The 19,809-nt window shown below is 43.5% G+C and overlaps 1 protein-coding gene across 6 annotated transcripts in view; it reads left to right on the top strand.

Moving 5' to 3' along the window:
• Positions 1–19,809, top strand: part of LOC135902413 (sodium-coupled monocarboxylate transporter 1-like) — a 46,551-nt gene that overhangs the window by 12,343 nt on the left and 14,399 nt on the right. For all 6 annotated transcript variants that reach the window (XM_070531971.1, XM_065432436.2, XM_065432437.2 and 3 more), the window contains 11 exons: positions 1,938–2,003; positions 3,413–3,464; positions 3,889–3,956; positions 4,824–4,978; positions 6,768–6,908; positions 7,609–7,738; positions 8,750–8,838; positions 9,416–9,528; positions 10,955–11,022; positions 17,225–17,311; positions 19,109–19,290. In XM_070531971.1, coding sequence (XP_070388072.1) covers positions 1,971–2,003; positions 3,413–3,464; positions 3,889–3,956; positions 4,824–4,978; positions 6,768–6,908; positions 7,609–7,738; positions 8,750–8,838; positions 9,416–9,528; positions 10,955–11,022; positions 17,225–17,311; positions 19,109–19,290 — 1,118 coding nt within the window. In that variant the 5' untranslated portion in view covers positions 1,938–1,970. The remainder of the gene's footprint in view (positions 1–1,937; positions 2,004–3,412; positions 3,465–3,888; positions 3,957–4,823; positions 4,979–6,767; positions 6,909–7,608; positions 7,739–8,749; positions 8,839–9,415; positions 9,529–10,954; positions 11,023–17,224; positions 17,312–19,108; positions 19,291–19,809) is intronic.

The raw sequence follows: 19,809 nt of genomic DNA, 5'->3' as shown, positions 1-19,809 counted from the left end.
CAAAATTCACCTACTCAACAATTCGTGCTCGAAAGTCATGGTGCATTTCTTGCTTCCTGTCATTCGCAGCTGTGCAGTGCCCGATTCCGGACAGGGTGAAGGCTGATGAGCGATAGGCTAGTGCCACTTAAAGCACACTTGTGGCGGAGGCTCACGACCCATGAGTTGTTATGCCTCGAACGAGAGCTTATGTCATTACTGTTACGTTTTTTTTCGCAAGCCACAAGAATGCGTGCCGACAAAGGAGATTTATTTCGCAATCATACATGTACTGCTTTTAGCAAAAATTCCCAGTCCATATAAACCCGCGCTCAGCGCGGGTAAATTTTATGGCAGTTACGTGTTTGCTGACACTGGTAATAATTGCAAGCGAAAAACCTTGAGGAGGCCTGGATGCTTCTATGTTAAAGAAAATAGCCCATTGATGGCTGCGGCACCCCCACCACACGGCAATATGCCCGTGATAGCTGCCCGTTTGTTGGCCGGGCAACTGCACCCGATATACAAGGTGTTTCAGCGAAAGCTTTCAAAAATATTAAAAAATTCCCTGTCGCAGATCGCACAATTTTAGTCCATGAGCTAATCTTCACTGCTGCTCTTCTCTTCACTGCTGCCATTTTGTAAATGGGCCCCGGACCCCGTCAAGCTGCTTCAAGGCAGCTTTTTGTCCCCGGCCTTTTTCTCTTGGAGAAATAAATGAATCTTGAATCTTGAATCTTGAATCTACTCGACGAGGAGGACGTTACTTGCACAAAGAATTGAAATGTTTGATCGATTAATTAAGAAAAAATCGCTAATTTAGTTGTAAACTGATTACCTTGTGGGGCGTATTGCCATTTATAAATTCCAGTGGGTGAGACTTCAAGGCGTATCCATTTGAAAAGAATTGTGTGGATGACAGCATTTACGAGATACGCGCCGTCAAACTTGCAGTAAAAATGCACTGTCATTCCCCTTAATTTCTTAGCACCACGTCGTTTTATGCACTGAAGCACAAAAATACCTGGAACGCCAATGCATTTCTTCACAAAGTTCAGAAGTTAATATCTCGAGACTGGTGTCATCTTGACAATTCCTTCCAAGTGAATCCACCTTGTGAACTCCTATGCCAGAATTTGTAAATTAAAATATTTGCAGGAATGTAATCAGCTAAACATATATTTAGATATTTCTAGTTACTTAGTCAACTCTGCGTTTCAATTTTTTTGTGCAAATAATGTCCGCCTCTTCGAGTAGACCAGCTCATGAACTAGAATTGTGCTATCTGCCACAGGCAACTAAAGAAATTGAAAATCTTCGCTTAAGCACCCGGTATAGTAAGCCATGACAGACATTATGAAACATTGTTCCAGCGCACAATTGAACACGGACGAGAAGAGAAGGACAACACAAACGCCCGGCGTTTGTGTTGTCCTTCTAGTAGCCCAGCTGTCCAGCTGTCCATACTTAACCATGACAAAGCAATGCGCGATAAAAGCTCTCTCGAAAGCTCAAGTGCTCAAGTGCCATGACGTTTGGCGTAATGTAGTGGACTGAATTAGGTACAATATGGTCAATTAACCATATTGCATCATTAAGATTAACAACTTTCAATGTGTCCTTTCTTTCTGATGCACGGTATCCTGCTGTACGTTCTTTTAACATCCTATACGTTGTAAATTAAAGGATATTTTCCTTGTCTAGTAGAAGTTAAAATGTCTAAAAGGCCTCAGACTCAAGAGTGGTGAACATGTAGGATTGCAATGCAATATAATACGTGTATTTTGTTGGCATTCAATGTTTCCTGTTAAATGCTGAAAGAAAAATTGTTGATCTTTATTGCTCTCAGCATATTCTGCCCAGATGATTTGTTTAATTACACTCAACTTTTGTGGTACTATACATTTTCTTAAGTTTTTTTCTTTATTTTTGTGCTTTTGCATCTTTTCTGGTTACAGTATCTGGAATTACGCTTCGGTCGGATCGTACGGATGGCTGCCGTCATCCTGTATATGTTCGAAATGGTAAGTAGTGGTGCAGAGCGTGTCTGTCAAATGAATTCAAAAGCGGACAAAGCACGATACGACGCGAAATAAACCGTCATAGCTAAAAGAAGCATATTCAAGTGCCATAGCATGAACGAACGATTATTTGCGCGGTCAACATTGGAGCAAGAGGGAGCACAAGTCCACTTCTCCTTTCAACATTCACTTGACGGTTACACGTACCAGAACTGCAGTTGTCGGCTCCAAGCTGCTGCTTCAGTTATCTGCAAAGAGGCGGGGAACTGAGCCCTGGGCCAATGGATAGGACAGCAAGGCAAGCAGCGAAGCTATACCTACCCTTCCTCAACACGCTGATACGAGCTCGACCGGGGGAGGTGGGTCTTCACCGCAAAAATCAGGAAACGACGACGAAGGCGAGCATCATGATGATGAAAAAAAAAACACGTTGAAAAGAATCTATTCACTTTATTGGTGCCGTTTTCAAATGGGAAGGTGACTTGACACTCAGAGATGCCGCGTTCCAGAACTTTCATGTGCTCATCAATCCAACATTATTCGGTACATTGAACCCGGCACTCCCCCTCTACTTGGGTTGACTGGGCGGGAGGCTTTGGTTCGGGCCAGTGGTTCTCCCCGGACAAGGGGAGTGCTATGGTCCAGCGCGACTGAGCTACTGCACCCAACACACAAAGAGCCATGTCGGTCTTACTGGACACGAGCCTGACAGACCCTCCGATTGCCTTAACCAAAGAGCTAAAGGCATACAACCATAGAGGCCACCAAAGCCATTGGTATATGGTTGTTGCTCTATCCGAGTATCGAGAGGTTCTACCTAACACGTGGGCCAGGACGGCCTTAGATAACCCTTGCGGTCTCATGACAAGCGATGCCTCTTCGGGAAGCTTGGGGAACTTGAGTGTCAGTGCCTTTGTCAGGTTGTGAAGTCGACGACCTCGTCCCCTTCGTGTCCTCTCCATTGGGTCTGCTAAGTGCGTAGAAGGGTGATGATTTCCAGGAAAGAGGACAACTATCTCGACGTGGGAAAGCATGCTGGAAAGTTTGTCACATTTAGAGGTCGAAGTCCATGCTGACCATAAGAGCCTTCTCAGGGATTAGGGAAATGATCTCGACATGAGAAAGCATGCTTGAATATTCCCAACACTTGAGAGGTCGAAGTCAGGCTGATCACAACAGCCTTTTCGGGGATGAGAACTATCATCTCGACATGGGAAAGTACGCTTGAACGTTTCCCACATCTGAGAGACCGATAATAACAATGTCTTTCTTTTCCTTTTGGGTTACGATAAAAATAAATGTACAAAGATCCAGTGAAACACAAAGAGACAAATTGGCTAAGATAATAGAGTGTGAAGTTTGAATGGGAATTTTTTCACTGACTGTCTCAATATCGATTTTCATTGTTTCAGACAATTTACATCGCGATATCTCTGTATGCTCCAGCTCTGGCACTTTCTCAACGTGAGTAAATGTGAAACACAGTTTTGTGTAGTTCTTTATTTCCCTTTTCGTATAACATTAATGCGTGAGATCCTGTTTATTATAATCCTTGACTACACCAAATAAACTTGCTTTTACTACTGATTAAAACGTGGGTGCGCCGATTACATCAAGGTTATGCCTCAAGGCACCTACAGTCTTTGCGTGGAAGTTTTTTTATGCACTTTGACGCAATGTAATTACAAATTAGGTGCGCCTTCTTTTTGTGTGTGGTGGTGTCATGCGGCATTTATACGACGGCGCCCGCAGCCAGGCATAGCGATCCCGGTAACAAACCGTGCACACTTAGAGCACGAGTAATGAAGGGAACTTGAAAGGGCATGACATTTAATGTGATCCAGAATGGCGTGTTGTCCTAACATTTGTTGGTTCGTTCACGTTGCAGTGACCGGAATGACACTGTGGTCGGCAGTCGTGGCCATCGGCCTGGTCTGCACTGTTTACACAAGCGTCGTACGTGTTCCCTTAACTTTGCGATTCTCTGTGTGTGTATATATATATAGAACGCACTTGCGCCCTCAAGGCATCGCATGATTAATGGTTAGGTTAGGTATTAGACAGCCTGATGTAATGTGTGCTGTGGGGGGAAACCGACTCTCCAAACACAAACAATGTCAGCTGTTTTCATTATACAAGCTTGACGCTTTCAAACGGCAAGAAGAGGATGGCAGAATAAGTGGGGTAAAAGGGAACGAACTGGTGTTCTGCCTAAACTGCTCGTGCATAATTCCCACCATTAGGTCGAACTGTGGTACCAGACTGTTGACAAACACAAGACGGTACCAACAGCTTTAAGAAGCCTCGTTGTGGTTTAGTATAGTGCGAGACTGAAGCACAGCAACAAGGGCACGAGAAAAAAAAAAGATATGACCGGACAAACTCTAGTCCCCTAGCATATTTCTTTCAAAAGAAGGTCAACCAGACAGAGAGATAGAGAGAGTGAAACTAAGAGATGAAGGTCAGAGAGGTCAGGATTTGCAGTGTTTGCTCAGAATAAGGAAGAACGCTCCCTTATGCATACAAATGTGTTTCCAAGGACTAGCTTTGTTCAACTCATAGTATTATCAGACAGTGCAATTGGTAGCACAACGACACATTTATTTCTAGCTTTTCGTGCTCTTTTCGTTTGGCATGTGGTTTTTTTTCTGCTGCCATTTTTCAAGCAGCAGTGCTTCTCTTTTACGTAAGCCAGAAGTACACAGTCAAGTTAGAAGGTCGCAGTAACTGTGTACAGCGCAGCACATAGCCGCCTGTAAAGATCGTAATCGTTTGTGACCTCGCAATCAGCCACAGTGCATGGTATTCCGCACTTTATTGCAGGGAGGCATCAAGGCAGTGGTCCTGACGGATACCTTTCAGGCGGTGGTGACAGTGGTGGCTATGCTGGTCGTGATATCACTGGGCATGTACCAGATGGGAGGACTGCAGGCAGTGTGGCGGACTTCACTCAGCGGCGGCCGCATACAGTTCGATGTGTGAGTTGCTGCGGCGAGCTTGTGTCTCTGCATGTAGGGGAAGCGCTGCTCAGCATGCATCAAGTTGGGAAAAGGTACAAACTTGACCATGGAAAAATTATCTTTATTTGTTGGCACAAATACTCATAAGAAGCAGAACGTTCTGGAAGCTCTAAATAACAGTGAATTTCTATTGAAATGCAAAAAAAATTGATTTGACGACTCGCGGTAGAATTCTAAAGTTTGGGATTCCCTCAGAAAATAAAATATATTTGCGTCACTCTAGCTTTTGTTTAGTGTTTTCATGTGATTGAAGAAGGGACCGCTATTCTAAAACATTGAAAGTGGTGTGAGAAGTAATGGGTCAGCAACATCCCGCACCTCATCAACGCTGCTCTAGAGAATAAACTAAACACGCTAATGCATGAGCCCTTTGGTACACGTAGCGACAGGTGATATGACAACGATAATGATGATTATTATGATGAGTATGATTGTGTTGGTGGTAGCAGTAAGTCTGGTCCAGGCCATGCCACGCCTACCACTCCGAGTAAATAAACACTGGAACACGTACAGAAAACAGACGCATGAGTAGATATAATGGGGGAGAAATAAACGTTTATTGTACTAAACAGCGACAAAGTCTTATTTCTTCGCCCTAGGTCCAGAAAACCAGAAAGCCGTTGCCCAGAAAGCAGTCCAGAAAGCCCTCGGCTAATGCCGCAGCCCGTTCCCAGTTCACCAGACTTCGCTATTCCCGCAGGTTCGGAGTCGCTAACATTGCCTCCCGCGTTTCTTCGATTGTGTGATGGGATTCTGACGCTTCATCTTGAGTGTTTTTCTCGCGGTGTGGGCCCCCCAACACCATGTGTTGGAATTTGACGGTGCATTAGAGAATTGGCATAGGTATGAGAATTGTGTGTGGTGCATCCGGGGCATAATTATTCCATGGACATGCGCAGTCTGCGAAGGGTGGTGGCTTCTTCTTTGCTTAATTTTGGATGTGGTAGTGGATGCTGTCTCCGTTCCACTCGGTAGTATTGTACTATTGCGGCGTAGTTGATGCGAATATCCTCCACCTTTTTCGCTTTCAAGAGCCCGTGCGACAGAAAATTCCGGCTGGTATGCTCTCGGGCGACAGCATGTGATGGTTCGTTTCCAGCCAGGTGTTAATTTAACGGAATAGAAAATAGCACAACTTTATGATGTAAGTTAATGGGACGCTGTCCTACGGTAACCTACAGGAAGAATAGAAAGAATACAAAAAAGGGGTCAAACAGATCCTTGTAAGCATTCCTGACTCACGGGCGAAATTTCCCAGTGACTGCACGAACCCGAGTAGCTTCGGCTTGTAGCGGGGGTGAAATTTAGTGTTCGCGTTCGTGAAAATCTAATACATATCCACAATGCACGCGTATTGACTCACTCAGAGCTTACAGAACCATGCGAGCACGTGACTAAAGCATAAACTCCTGTGGTTTGTTTGTTAGACATAGTCTATCCGAACAAATCTTTGCTATGTTTGAATGAACTCCTTTTTATTACAGAACTGTAGCCATTTAATTCAGGGCAACTTTGTCTTATGCCGTCTCATTGCATGTTGTAATAATGTGATTATTCTACTTTTTGTCACCCTATTTAGCGTCATCCAAGGCATTTTGGTTATCTAAACAAATGTAAAAAGCATCGACTCGGAAAGCCTTATTTATGTTCCTGACGCCGAAATGAATTCATAATATGTGCATGATGTTCGGTGCTTGCGCAAAAGTGTCCTAAATGGCTCATAGTATTTGGCTCGTTCATTTCTCAGTATCGACCCGGACCCCACGGTTCACTACACAGTCTGGGGCCTGGCTATTGGATCTTTCTTTAACAACGCAGCCAGCTACGCGACCAACCACATGATGGTGCTGCGCTACCTGACTGTACCCACACTCAGCAAAGCCAAGTTGTGAGTACCTGTTGGTACGTGCTCATTGCAGCACGATCAATAAGTATACTGGTGCGCGAGCTCAAACATAATTTAAGAAACAAAATAAACTGTTTAAGAAACAGCTCCAGGTAACATCTACGTATTGTGAAGCATTACGCCGATGTCATCGTGATTGCGTAGAAGTTGTGATACCAAGTGACCCAAGTTGGCGTCAAAGAGTTTTATGTCTACGGGCGCTGTGGGTAATGTGATAAATACATAAAATTGAAATACATAAATTAAATATCCGGTGGCCCCAGTCGCCCCAGTTGCGAATGCCCAAGTTGGCATCAAAGAGGTTCGTTGAAGAGCGGCACGTACCCAGTAATGACACACATTCACGGGAAGTGCCGGCATATTAGGACTGTACTATCTTCGGAATCAGTTCACGAAAGCGACCAGAGGCCATGTACCGGACAGACAGTCGTCATAAATATGTGGGTTGAACTCGACAAAAATGCTCCGCATGAACACAGCTAGTAATAAATTATGTACAATGCGAACTGCAACGAAGCTGCACAGAAGCAAAGGAACCATATATAAATATATATATATATATATATATATATATATATATATATATATATATATATATATATATATATATATATATATATATATATATTGATACTCGCTTTGAAGTTTGTTGATTCTCTGTTCTTTGTTTTCCTTTACAAAGCGTGGTCTGGTTCAACTTCCCCCTGCTGTGCATTGTGCTGTCACTGAGCGGCTTGGCTGGTCTACTAGTCTACGTAAAATACGCCAGCTGTGATCCCGTGGCAGCTAATCAAATTTTTTCAGAGGACCAGGTGAGCTCCCCAGCATGAATTTATACTACGTTCATCAGCCAGCGTGTGTTATACGTAGCAAACACAAGTGACCTCTCTGCCTACTTGATTCCTAATAATACGAATTTGAAACATTTGACGCCTACTGGGGCATTGCTGGTGCGGTTAAAACAATGCATAATTAAATAATCGTTGGATCTGTTCCAAAGTGTTGGGGAAACCTAGACTGCGCACTAGGGCATATTTCATATGACGTAAAGTGGCAATGCCTTTATCTTTATGCCCCGCTTTAGAAGTAAAGGTGCCATTCAATTTATATTCTATCCTTTCTCGTTTGAGTCTGTACAATAAAATTAATGTTCGGCTCGACGCTTCAGTCAGTCGTAATTTCTTTAACCATTGTTATCATTCTATGGGTCTTGTTTCAGCGACAATGCTAATGTGTAGTTTTCGGCTGATTAGCGTTACATTTATTACTTTGCCTAGCAGGTTCGGAGAGACGCCATCTCATTTCATAAATTTAATTTAAAGGCGCAGCTGCCCAGAAAACGCGTGCGCTTTCGTTCATAGCTTATTCAAGAGCTTTATTGTACATGTAAGATTCTTTCACTTGCATTTCAGATGTTGCTGTTCGTACTTTTTTTGCAGCCTTTGCATACACTTATTCAGATGATGCTTGTACTTGTTTAAGCAAATGTGCACCTCCGGACGCTTAAGACGTCAATAATGCTTTATCGTTAAAAATCTGAAATTAAATCATAAAATGTATTACATTTAAGAAACCATACACATATGTATTGCATCCAGCAGTTAGCAGGGTGGCACTATTACTCTCGGTTAATTGACACTGTTACGATGGAAATGTTGAATATCACAGGTGGCACCACTCGGGGATGATCTTCAAGAGCAATCGTTTCGCGTTTAGGGCTAACAAAAAAAAATTAGTTTCATTTACCTTGTTTAATCAGACAACAAAGTGAAGTAAACATGGCGCCGATTAATGTTAAAGCCACGGTCTTTCGGTTTCCGTAGCTGCTGCCCTACTTTGTGATGGACGTGCTTGGAAAGATGACCGGAGTTCCTGGCTTGTTCGTTGCCGGCATCTTTGCGGCTTCACTAAGGTGAACGTTCCCTTTGCAGAGATGTCAATCGAGGTTTGATATGTCTAAGCAGTGACTAAATGAAGGTGCATCTAAATTTTGAAATTTCATTTGCTGACAAGAAAAGGCTCAAACTGGGAAGTATTGAGTGAATGCTTACGCTTTATGAGACATCTTTTATCTAATTAAAAGCACACAACTGAAAATATCCACACACTGCCGTACTTCTGTACTTGGTTCGCGTAACTACTAGGAATAAATCTTTTGAACTCCATGCATTGGAAATGATTCGCTTGAAGAAATGTTGGACAATATTCTCACAAACGCGAAAGCATTAGAGGCTGATCTCAATACAGCACACTTCCTCTCGCCATGTCTCAGTGCATCGTCGAGCAACTTCAATGCCATTTTGTCATCTATTCACTGAAGCTCTAAGTTTGCCATTTTGGCAAACCTTGCCATTTTAAGGCAGAATATCTTCCCTTATATTCTTGCCACGTATCCCATGAAAGTGCCATGTAATATGGATAGCTCAGTCTTTCAACCCTAGCAAAAAACTTACTGATATCATTTTTGTTTCATTATAATGCCTCTATAGCTCGATATCATCTGGAGTCAACGCCTTGTGTGCGGTGTCGTACGTGGACATCATTGCCCTCATCAAGCCAGACATACCAGACAAAATCGGCGCAAAGATTATTATGGCACTAGGTAGGTGATGGCACTTCATCGCCTAAAGAGAGGGGAAGAAAATCTAAACATAAGGAAAGGTGATGCACATTACACCTTTTCGTAGGTCTCGTACCAACCTTTACCTTTGTCAACCAAACATTCGGTGTTTACACTCGCATTATCATTTCTTAAGATGTAGATTGCCGTCTTTAACTTCAGAAAGGTCAGAAAGTAGCCCCACGACTCACTTGTTTTCTAAACGAGCATAACAAATGACAAAGATAACGCCTTTTGTCATTCTGCATTTTCCAGTCGTAGCTACTCCAAATCAAGGCTTCAAGAGGGCAGTTGTAAGGGTCCGATAAAGGGATTCTTCAATTATTTTCTGTTGATGGTAGTATAGTGCTGCAGCTGACGACGCATAGTTGATAACGCTAATGAGAAATCAGCGCGCTACAGTTGACATTATTGTGGCCGCACGGTTCTTTCCATCCCTTTCGTGAGCACAGGCTCACAGCGCTGCAACGCGTCCCAGCATCACTTTGTGCCAGTGTCGAATGACGCGTCGAAAACCTGAGAAGATCCGGAGGACAGCTGAAAAAGCCAATTGCGAACGTGTCCATTCGTAAAAGGGCAATACATTTATTCCGCTTAAGACACACTTGTACGAGAATGCACACATTTACATTTTACAACGAAAGGGTGGGCTTGCAAGCAGACCCTTCAAATCTCTGAGAAGTAGGCTTTCCACGGGGAACTGCTGTCGCATAGCGTACCACCAAATATGAAATCATCATTCCGAGAAGAACCACGCAGCAACAGAACCAAAGAAAGCCAAAAAAACACAGGCGGATGTTTTTAACGCGAACAGCATTCTTGGCATTGTCACACTAGCTTCGATTCAGGTTATCTCTTATACGACGGCCTCCATTCTCTGCGGGATCGGCCCACGAAAACTAACCGTATTCGTGAGCCGATCCCGTAGGTAGTGAAGTCTGATATATGGGCTGATCCCGCCGATAGCGCTGTGTAAAAATATGTGCCTAACCTCGTTCACGACGCTCTTTAATGAATTTTTGCGTACTTCTCCAAACTCGTTTTCGTCTCAAAAGAATGTTCTTCGCCTAATCGGATAGTAGTCGCAGATGAAGTTCTGTGTGAATTTTGTTACTATATATATATATATATATATATATATATATATATATATATATATATATATATATATATATATATATATATATATATATATATATATATATATATATCAATTTCTTCAGTCTAGTTGCTGCCATGTCTTTTTTGGAATAATGTTCTAACCGAAGTTTGCACTATTGTAATGAAGCCACGTTTTGATAGCTAGTACGAGCACAAGCAAATCCGCGCATCCTCGTGTTCGCTTTAATTCGGCTAGAGTGCCGCCGTGCAGCTGTCAACTCCTGGGTCGTCTTGCTTGTGCTTGCAGGGGTGTTCTTCGGCCTACTGACGATCGGCTTGGTGGGCATCGCTTCGAAAATGGGCAACGTGCTCGCCGTGAGTAGACGCTTGCGCTTCCGTCTGCCGGAGTTTGCCTCCTGGGCGTTCGAAGGGTGCTTGTATCGGAGCCGGACTGCCTCTGCAGGAGTGTTCTCGGGAAAGGACGCCGCACCGAGATTCGTTTATTTATTAATTTTATGTATTTATTTATTTTTTTATTTATTTGATTATTTATTTGTTTATTTACTTCTAGTGGCTGCCAACAATTTTGCGGCCTTGGTGGCTGCTCATACATCTTATACATCACATTTCTTGCACAAAGGGAGGATAATAATGAAAAAGAAATCTTTCAAATAAGTATTAGTACAGCGGAGAAGTAAAATGCGATGACTAAGTTAACCATGAATAACACGGTTACAAAGTCACGCAAGAATACATGCATAATTTCCCGTGATATAATATCGACCGGGTGAGGTGGCTCTTCACCGCAGGAATCAGGAAACGACGCCGAAGCCGGGCATCGTGATGATGAAAAAAAAAGTTGGAAAGATTGTGTTCACTTCATTGGTACATGGATGCGACTCTCATCTGAGTCTCGAGTGGTTCTTATTAACACTGGGGCCAGCATGGCCTTAAATAACCTCTGGCGGTCCTGTGGTCGTCGCCGTCTTCTTCCGGAGCCTGTCTTTCCCGTTTCCCGTCCTTGGTGTCAGCTCGGGGAAAAGCGTGACGCCGTGGTCTTGACCTTCGGTTTCTTCTTCTATCATTTTATGTCAGCTCGGGGGAAAGCGTGACGTTGTGTTGACCTTCGGTTTCTTCTATCATTTTGTGTCATCTCGGGGAAAAGCGTGATGTCCTGACCTTTGGTTTCTTCTTCCATCCTTTTGTGTCAGCTTGTGGAGAACGAGGTGGCCTCGATTCGGAGAAGCGGGCAATTATGTTGACGTGGGGAAGCCCGTTTGAATGTTCCTCACACCTGACAGGTCGATCATAACACATGTAGAAAAAAGAAAGAGGCGTCCCTGTTCAGAAACATAGAATCACATGTTCACTGCACTCGTGTCGTTGGGTACGGTAAAGGAACGTCAGGCTAAAATGTACGCACAAACTTAATTTTACCTGGTAGCATGCGAAAGCATAAGGACGTGAGGAGTGTGACGCAGTCGAGTTCACCTCGCGCAACTTAGCGTAGAAATACCGTGTCACAGTCAATCCGTCTTCCACGCAGTCACAAGACCGAAGTCTGACAATATCAGTTCATAAATATAAAACCGGCGTTGGCCAGTGTACCTATGGTAGACCACGCGCACAAATATATACATCTTTATCTAAGTTGCTGTAAGAAAGTGACACATAGTTCCAAATAACTGATGCAACCTCTATAGCCGTGAGAACTCCAGCCCAAAGTACAGAGCAGGAATACATTGATATCTACGAAAGTTTTTTTTTTTCTTAACCTTGAAACCATACCTAGATATTATAACGAACAGTTCGAGTTCAGATACAACTATTTATTGTGGGATAACTTGTGCCCGGGGAGTAAATAAAATTATGACTGCCGCCTTCCAAACAGGAGATCAGGAATGCCTTCTTCTCTTTATATCTCGAGTGGCGCTTCACCTCTTCCTCTTCTTGTATTGCCCAACAACACAACGGTCACGTACGGTGCGAGTGCGTGCGGCCACTGCAAATGCCATTATGTCTTCGTCTTTGTTTTTTCACCAATACACCGTTGTCCTCCTGGAGGGCGCATGAACCTGCGCGCGTGGTTTAAAGATGGCTTCTGCCTTGTATCAATATCATACGATCACGTCAGCAATGCTCAAGAGATGTAGACAAAAATGCAGCTTGCTGTCTGTTCGAAGTTCGTGGTCCCTTACATGTGATACATGTGGTATCTCACCCCCTGAAAACCAATAACTAAACTTCCCTATATCAAATTTCCTGGTGAATGATATTACTGAAGCTTTCTTTTTTTCGGGTTCGAATTGGGCCTGTTGAGTAAGCATCATTTTTCAGTGGAAATGATGTCACATTGTAATGATCGGCAGTCATGTGAGCATTACACTTTGCGTACAGTTCGAGGTCATCGGCGAGCGGCAAGAGCTCAGAATGCTCAATATACAGCGGCAAATCACTTATAAACACAAAGAAAAGCAGTGGCTCAAGGTTACGATCATCGGGAATTTCACACGAAGACACGAAAGGCTGAGAAATACAATCCTAAACACTTCACTCGGTTTTAGCGATTTGACAGGCAGCTAGCAAACTACCAAAGATAAGGCGGACATAATCTGTACACCTGTAATTTCTACAACAGTATCTAATGAGAAATGGCATCAAATGCTTTAGGCATGACAAATTCACTATGTCTTTAGTGCTATTGGTACACTATAGCCAAGAAAAGCACGCGTTTGTTTCTACTGATGTTCCCTTATGAAAACCATGTTGCATGGGCGAGGTCTGCTTAAAGCATAAATTAAGATGATTGTAAATAACCATTTCCAGAACCTCCGAAAAAAGCACAAAAGACACAGGATGAAAACGACTGATATCACAGAAGGTCCAAGATTTAATTACCGGGGCAACCAAAGGTAATTTACACTGGGACGGTGTTTTCGAGATTTGTGCTTCAGTCGGTATACATTATTGCTCATTATTGGAGCATCGCGTTCGCTCATGGGCGAAGCGCGTGATCTAGGAACCCAAAGCTTTGACAAAGCTTTGGGTACCTTGGTAAAGTAATGCATCAATCAGATGTTAGACGTCCAGTCAGCGCTCCATGAATAATTCAGTATAGTCTGTAGAACTATAGATATGAATTTTTGCGCTCACATAGCTCCGAACGGAAGAGCAAATAGCTGACTTCATCGCTAAGTGGAGGCCAAAGACCACAATATTTGCATAACAAGAACAAGCCATAGAATTTCAAAATGCGGGCACTTGATTGGCTGCGCAGAAAAAAAAAGCGACAGTGCTGACAAATGAACGTGAAGTGTCATCCCCAGTGCGGCTGTTGGAAAAAAAAATTTGAAAAATATCCAGAGGGGTAAAGAAATTACTGCTTCCTCGCTGAAGTGATAATAAGTTTATCTTAGGACGGCTTATGTTCTGTTGATTTTCTTATACTGTTTTAGGATTACAATGATAAACACATAAGTGATTGTCGGAAGTTTCCGGACAATACAGTCATGGAGATAACTATTAATAAGCCAGTTGGTGGCACTCATGTCGAATTCTAAGGCAGAGAGACATGCAACGTGAGTTGTTACATTTTAGAGATTTAGTACGCTGTTGTAGACTCCGACCCATGACCTGAAATCTTTTGTGGTTCCACACAGTATTCACTGGAATCTTTTGACAAAAGATACAGAAAATTATTGTCTATATTATTATTTGGCTTGAAGGCATATAAACAATTGAAGGAGTGGAGAATAAGTGAAGATTAGCAACTGTCACCGGAGGATCCACAACGCCCGCTTACTATTCAGGAATGAGGGGACAGAATCTTACAAATTGAAGACAGAAAGAAGGGAAGGAAAGATGGAAGAAAGAGCAAGATGACATATTACAGACACTAAAGTAAAGCAGCGACTCAAATGTCGCACTAATTGCAAGACAATACTGAAGAAAAAGAAGTGCTGAAGAAAATACTGAAGAAAGAAGTACGAGTTATTGTCACTCACAAAGAGAAAATATGCTACAAATGGAAAGCCAAGTCAGTTTCTTCTAGACAAGTAAAGACAAAAAGTGGCAGGTTGCTTGCAAACACGCGCATTAATAGCACTCCGCGTTGAGACCACTGGCGCTATTACCTCGCTCTTGCTCCTTACGCCACTGTTTCCTTTTAACGTCACTTGACAGTCCAAGAAATTCCAAGTATCCTTTAACAAGATCTATTTTCGACTTCATGAAAGCGCGTATGATTAGAGAAAACGAGTAGAATTAAGAGCAAGGTCACGTGGTCCTTGTGATCAGTCTATGTAACACACTAAACTCGTCCTGCAGTGGACACCAAATTGATGGTGGGCGCGCTATTTATCAAGATGCCCTCCAAGTGAGGCAGCCATCGTCGTACATAGCAGTTGCTATGTACGACGTGCATATACTGCTACAACAGAATCGACTGCCTTGAACATAATATGGAGATAAGTTTTATAATTCTTGCTGTAACAGAACTGCGCGTCCCAAAATTTGAAGAAAAAAAAAATGACTTCGGTGACCTCTCCAGGTCTGAACTATATTTTGCTTTTACTACTTTTTAAGGGGCGAATTCACCGTGTTACATATGGATAATAAATACAAATCAAATAAAAGCTTGCAACTTTGCATCGTGCAGAAACAGCCCAACAGCGATAGTTGTCAGGTATGCCTGGATTCAGTGCAGCCTTTCTGAAGACCTTTAATCTGATCGGCCGCATTCCAAGGTACAAAGTAGGTGTCGAGCGTCTCACGCTGCCACTGTAGACGAACACTTCGGACGGGTTCTTTGGTCGTCTTTTGTCGATACCCCAGCCCATGTAAGGGACGGTGTAAGGGCCACTCCAGCCAGAAGCTTCCGAAGACGTACTTCCTGCGCCCGGGTAATGCTACACAGAAGGAAGCAGACAGGCGAGGAAATTAAGGCAAGTACGTGCCGTCGAAGGTAACACTTCAGCGCTTGGTAGAGAATGCGTTGATCCAACGGAATAGATGGAGGTGTCTAATTAATTGTGACAGCTGCGGGCTTTCATGGTGGGCACCTCCATCTTCACTAGTACTCAGCGCATCTCTGCGATGCACGCAGCTTCACCTTTATTCACTTAGCATTGCCTGCTGCTGCTTATTAAATACATACACAGACGATTCCAATCTCCGAGTCTGTGTGACGTGCAAATCGCCGTGCAAGTTACCAAGCGTCGAAATTCGCCGAAGCGCAGGGATTGTAGCGTCCAGCTCGAAAGCGCACAGCAGAACGGGGGCATGGTTTTGATCACGAGAGGCGACAGTTTGCGGATTTCACCATACCATGAAGGTGAATTCTTCGACGACATGGTCTGACCTGGTGAAAAGGGCGGGCACACCAAACCCAGTTTTCTGACATAACGACCGAAACTTTGTTGTTGTCGTATTGGCTGTACAGACAGTGATTCTTTTGCCACAAAAGCGCCTGGAATGTCGTTTTTTTTTTATGTGGGTGTGTGTGTTCAATGGCATTGCCTTCGACTTCCCTTCGTGATTGCTTATAAACACACTTTGAAAACTGGGGCCGAATTCACGAACTTTTCTTTCGTAAGTGTTCCTTGCCTTTGGCGGGCTGCCTTGGTTGATGATATGTACTACAGTAGCTGGATTGGTTGAAATTTTTTCGCGAGAACAGCTCTTACGTAAATTTTTGTGTGTGTGTGAATACGGGCCCTAGTGTACAGATTTATATCAACGTCACACGTAAGCATTGTTGTAAACAAATACACACTCTGAATCCTAAGATGATGGACGAAGGAATGGTCACTCGGTTTCTTCCTGTATAGGAGACGTATTTGCGACGAAAGCTTCGGTTGCGGCTTCGTTCCCGAGTACGAATTCGTTCCATGTGCTTCGAAAAACACCCTGTGAACGCCCCGAATGCAAAACCCGGACAATGACGGAAATGTGAGTTGTTTCTCATTGAGCGACTCTAAACTGCTCAAGCAAGTATTGGAGACAGAAGGCGACCGTTGAGAGTGACGCGAAAGCCACGCTCCTATTGAAGCACTCAGTTCGGCGGAATACATTGATGATCGTGGAGCAGCCCGTACCATCTTTGGTGGCTGCCTGCTGAGCTTCGCATTATATTTGTTACTGTGCCTGGAGATTTGCCTTTACTGCAGAATAATTACAGATTAGTGAACTCTGGCAAAATCACCGGATTATGATGCTGACGCAATAAAAGTACTGAACGATTGCTAAGCTATCGATCGCCCAAAATTCTCAGAGGCTAATCTGCGCATAACTCGATGGAGGGATTACCTTCGGTTAAGGACTAATCCACAACGAGCCACCAAGATAGAGCTCTAAGCTCACTGCGGTGAAGCTGAATGTCGCCTTCTGTCCGTTTTATTGCCGAGTGAGAAAATGTAAACAAACTAAACATTCTTAAATCTGACTTCAGCGTTACTTTTCATATTCAAATTAGGGAAAAGAATACCACTGCTTTCACCTAACCGCATTTGTTTCATTCACCGTATTCACGGTGTCGCAATGCTTTCGGCACGTTTCACCCTTTCACCGAACTTTCCAGGCATCCCAGGTCATCAACAGTTCAATCGGAGGACCTCTGCTGGGTCTCTTTACATTGGGAATGTTTGTTCCGTGTGCCAACAGCAAAGTAAGTACCCTGAGAGGCAGTCTGTTCAATGTGTAGCACAAGTAAGAATGTATGTACTATTGTGCCTACATAACTGCACTGAAGTCAGGTCGTGCAGCCGTTCCTACTATCTTAATAAACATCATGCTTACCATTGCTGAAGCACACGACACGCCATCTTGCACCATAATTTCAGACAGGCGCCAGCATCAAGATCCCCGTTTTTTTTCTCGTGAATAAAAACCACATTTAACTCAGCTATAAACTAGGCCTTCTATGCGCACTCCACCGCATTCTCAGTTCTTTGTATATACGGAAGCAGCGATCTATCCTATTAAGAGCAAGCTTTAGCTCGGACCCAACTCCTATGCGGCCTATAGGAGTTGGCTTCAAGCTAAAGCTTGCTCTTAATAGGATAGATCACTGTTTCCGTATATACAAAGAACTGAGAATGCGGTGGAGTGCGCATATAGAAGGCCTAGTTTATAGCTGCGTTTTCTCATTCCCCCGTCAGCAGCGAGACTGACTGGACAGCCTGGCTCAGTTCCGGAGACGTCAGCTGACAGCTTGAACTGGTGGACTGGGCGGAGAAGGCCAAGCAGGCCAAGGGCCTTACTTGAGCCCGATCCCTCAGCCACGTCCCCCTTTACACTTCCCCCTTTCAATAAAGTTTACCACCACCATGCCGCCTATTCAAATACATGTAAAACGGGGAAACACTTTTATGAAACAACCTCTTGACCAATTTGAATGTCTTGAATTTGAGAGAAAAGGTTAGATTCTAGTGACCGTAAGAAGTGGAATATTGATTTGGACCTCAAATACTTGAAATAATTGCCGAAAATTGGTATGCCTAATAAAATAGGAGCGCGAAGGTTACAAACTCGTAACTTTTGACCAAGAAATGATATCGTAGTTCTGTAAACTGCATCCTTTAGAGCCTCTGAAACGGAAAAATGCGAAATAATTTACAGCTTACGTGAATTTGTTGCGATGTTTACAAAGTGTTTGCAAAAGCCCTACTCACTTATTACTTGTATAATTGATAGGAGCGTATAATACATCAATTTTGTCCCCTTTAGTTGTTTTAAGAGGCAGTTTTAAGAATTGTGATATTATATTTTATTGTTGAATTAGAGAGTTGTAGATTTAATAGCTTCATTTCTTGAAATTGTGCTATTTCTCACACAGTTTATTTTAAAAACTGGAGCGCCTAAATAAAATGTCCACTTCCAACAGCCACTAGATTTTCACTTTTTCTTTTAAATGCCACAAACCACATCAAATTTGGCGCAATGGTTGCCGCAACAGAATTATTTTTGCGTTCCCATGGTTTTAGATGGAAGCCCCCGAGCTAAAGCTTCATCTTAATTCAATCTATGTCATTCGGAATAGACGTTCCTTATGGGCTGAGTCACTAAATAAAGGGTCTTAGTGAAAGAAGCAGTCCTTAATTTTTCAGAATACTTGCTCTTAGTGTTGTCCAGCAATTATTAGTCCAATGAACTGCGACAATCCGGACAACGCTTATTTAACAAATGCAGAATGCAGTTGTTAGCGCAGTGGTTTGACGTGTCTCATATTTCATCTCATATTTGTTAGTTTACGCTGATTCAAAAAATAGTGTAGCACCAAGTAGTCCACTTAACCATTTTGATGCAACATGAGTACTTCAGTTTCTTACTACCAATAACATCTGTTTCTGTTCACGATGTTGCACCGTAATCTCTCACAGTATGTCGACCTCAATGAAACAATCACAGTTGCTTGCGAAATTCACATGTGCTCGAAGGCCTCACGTATTTCCATTCTGCACAGGGGGCCATCTCAGGACTCATAATTTCCCTGGGCTTCTCACTCTGGATAAACTTGGGTCAATTCGTCACCTCCATGGCTCTCGCTAAGCCACCTCCATCTATGGACGGCTGTCCCGCTGAAGTGCGAAATGCAACTTCAGCCACCTTGGGCGTCGTCACGGAAGTCGCGAAAGAAGCCAGCCGGTGAGCCCGCGGTGGTGTTAAGAACCAGCATTCTCAAAAGCAACATGGAAATGCTCTTTGAGCCTTGGTTTCTACAAGCATGTAGTCGGAGGGCAAAATGATGGGTCTCTTTACAAATAAATTTGCGGATCCCACTCACTATGGGAATCGGTGCGCGCAAAGCTTTCATAAGTCAGAAATGCAAAATGGCATATTACGTTAACAGACGCGCCACACATTTCAGTGACGAAGTGGTCGCTCAGCCACCACGCTGTATTTTGTAGAGCAAGGAGAAGCTTCATTTAGCATTGAAACGTGTTCAATCACAGGACACGGCGTGTTTGACTTTGTAGGAATGCGCCACACTGCCACAGTACGATTGGAGGAGATGCGAGTCAATTTCGACCGACGAACGCGTCCTTGACTTCAATTGTCATCGCCGGCTAGAAGATGCACGCGCAGATAGGACTGTGTCCGGGCGTTGAGGGCAGCCTCGTCTCGGACCTGGTGTAGGTGCTGGCAGCAGCAGCATACCCTGTC

The sequence above is a fragment of the Dermacentor albipictus genome, chromosome 1, assembly GCF_038994185.2.
Source record: "Dermacentor albipictus isolate Rhodes 1998 colony chromosome 1, USDA_Dalb.pri_finalv2, whole genome shotgun sequence".
NCBI classification, from domain to species: Eukaryota; Metazoa; Arthropoda; class Arachnida; order Ixodida; family Ixodidae; genus Dermacentor; species Dermacentor albipictus.
The sequence above is the reverse complement of the archived record's forward strand: the minus strand, read 5'-3'. Positions and strand labels throughout refer to the sequence as shown.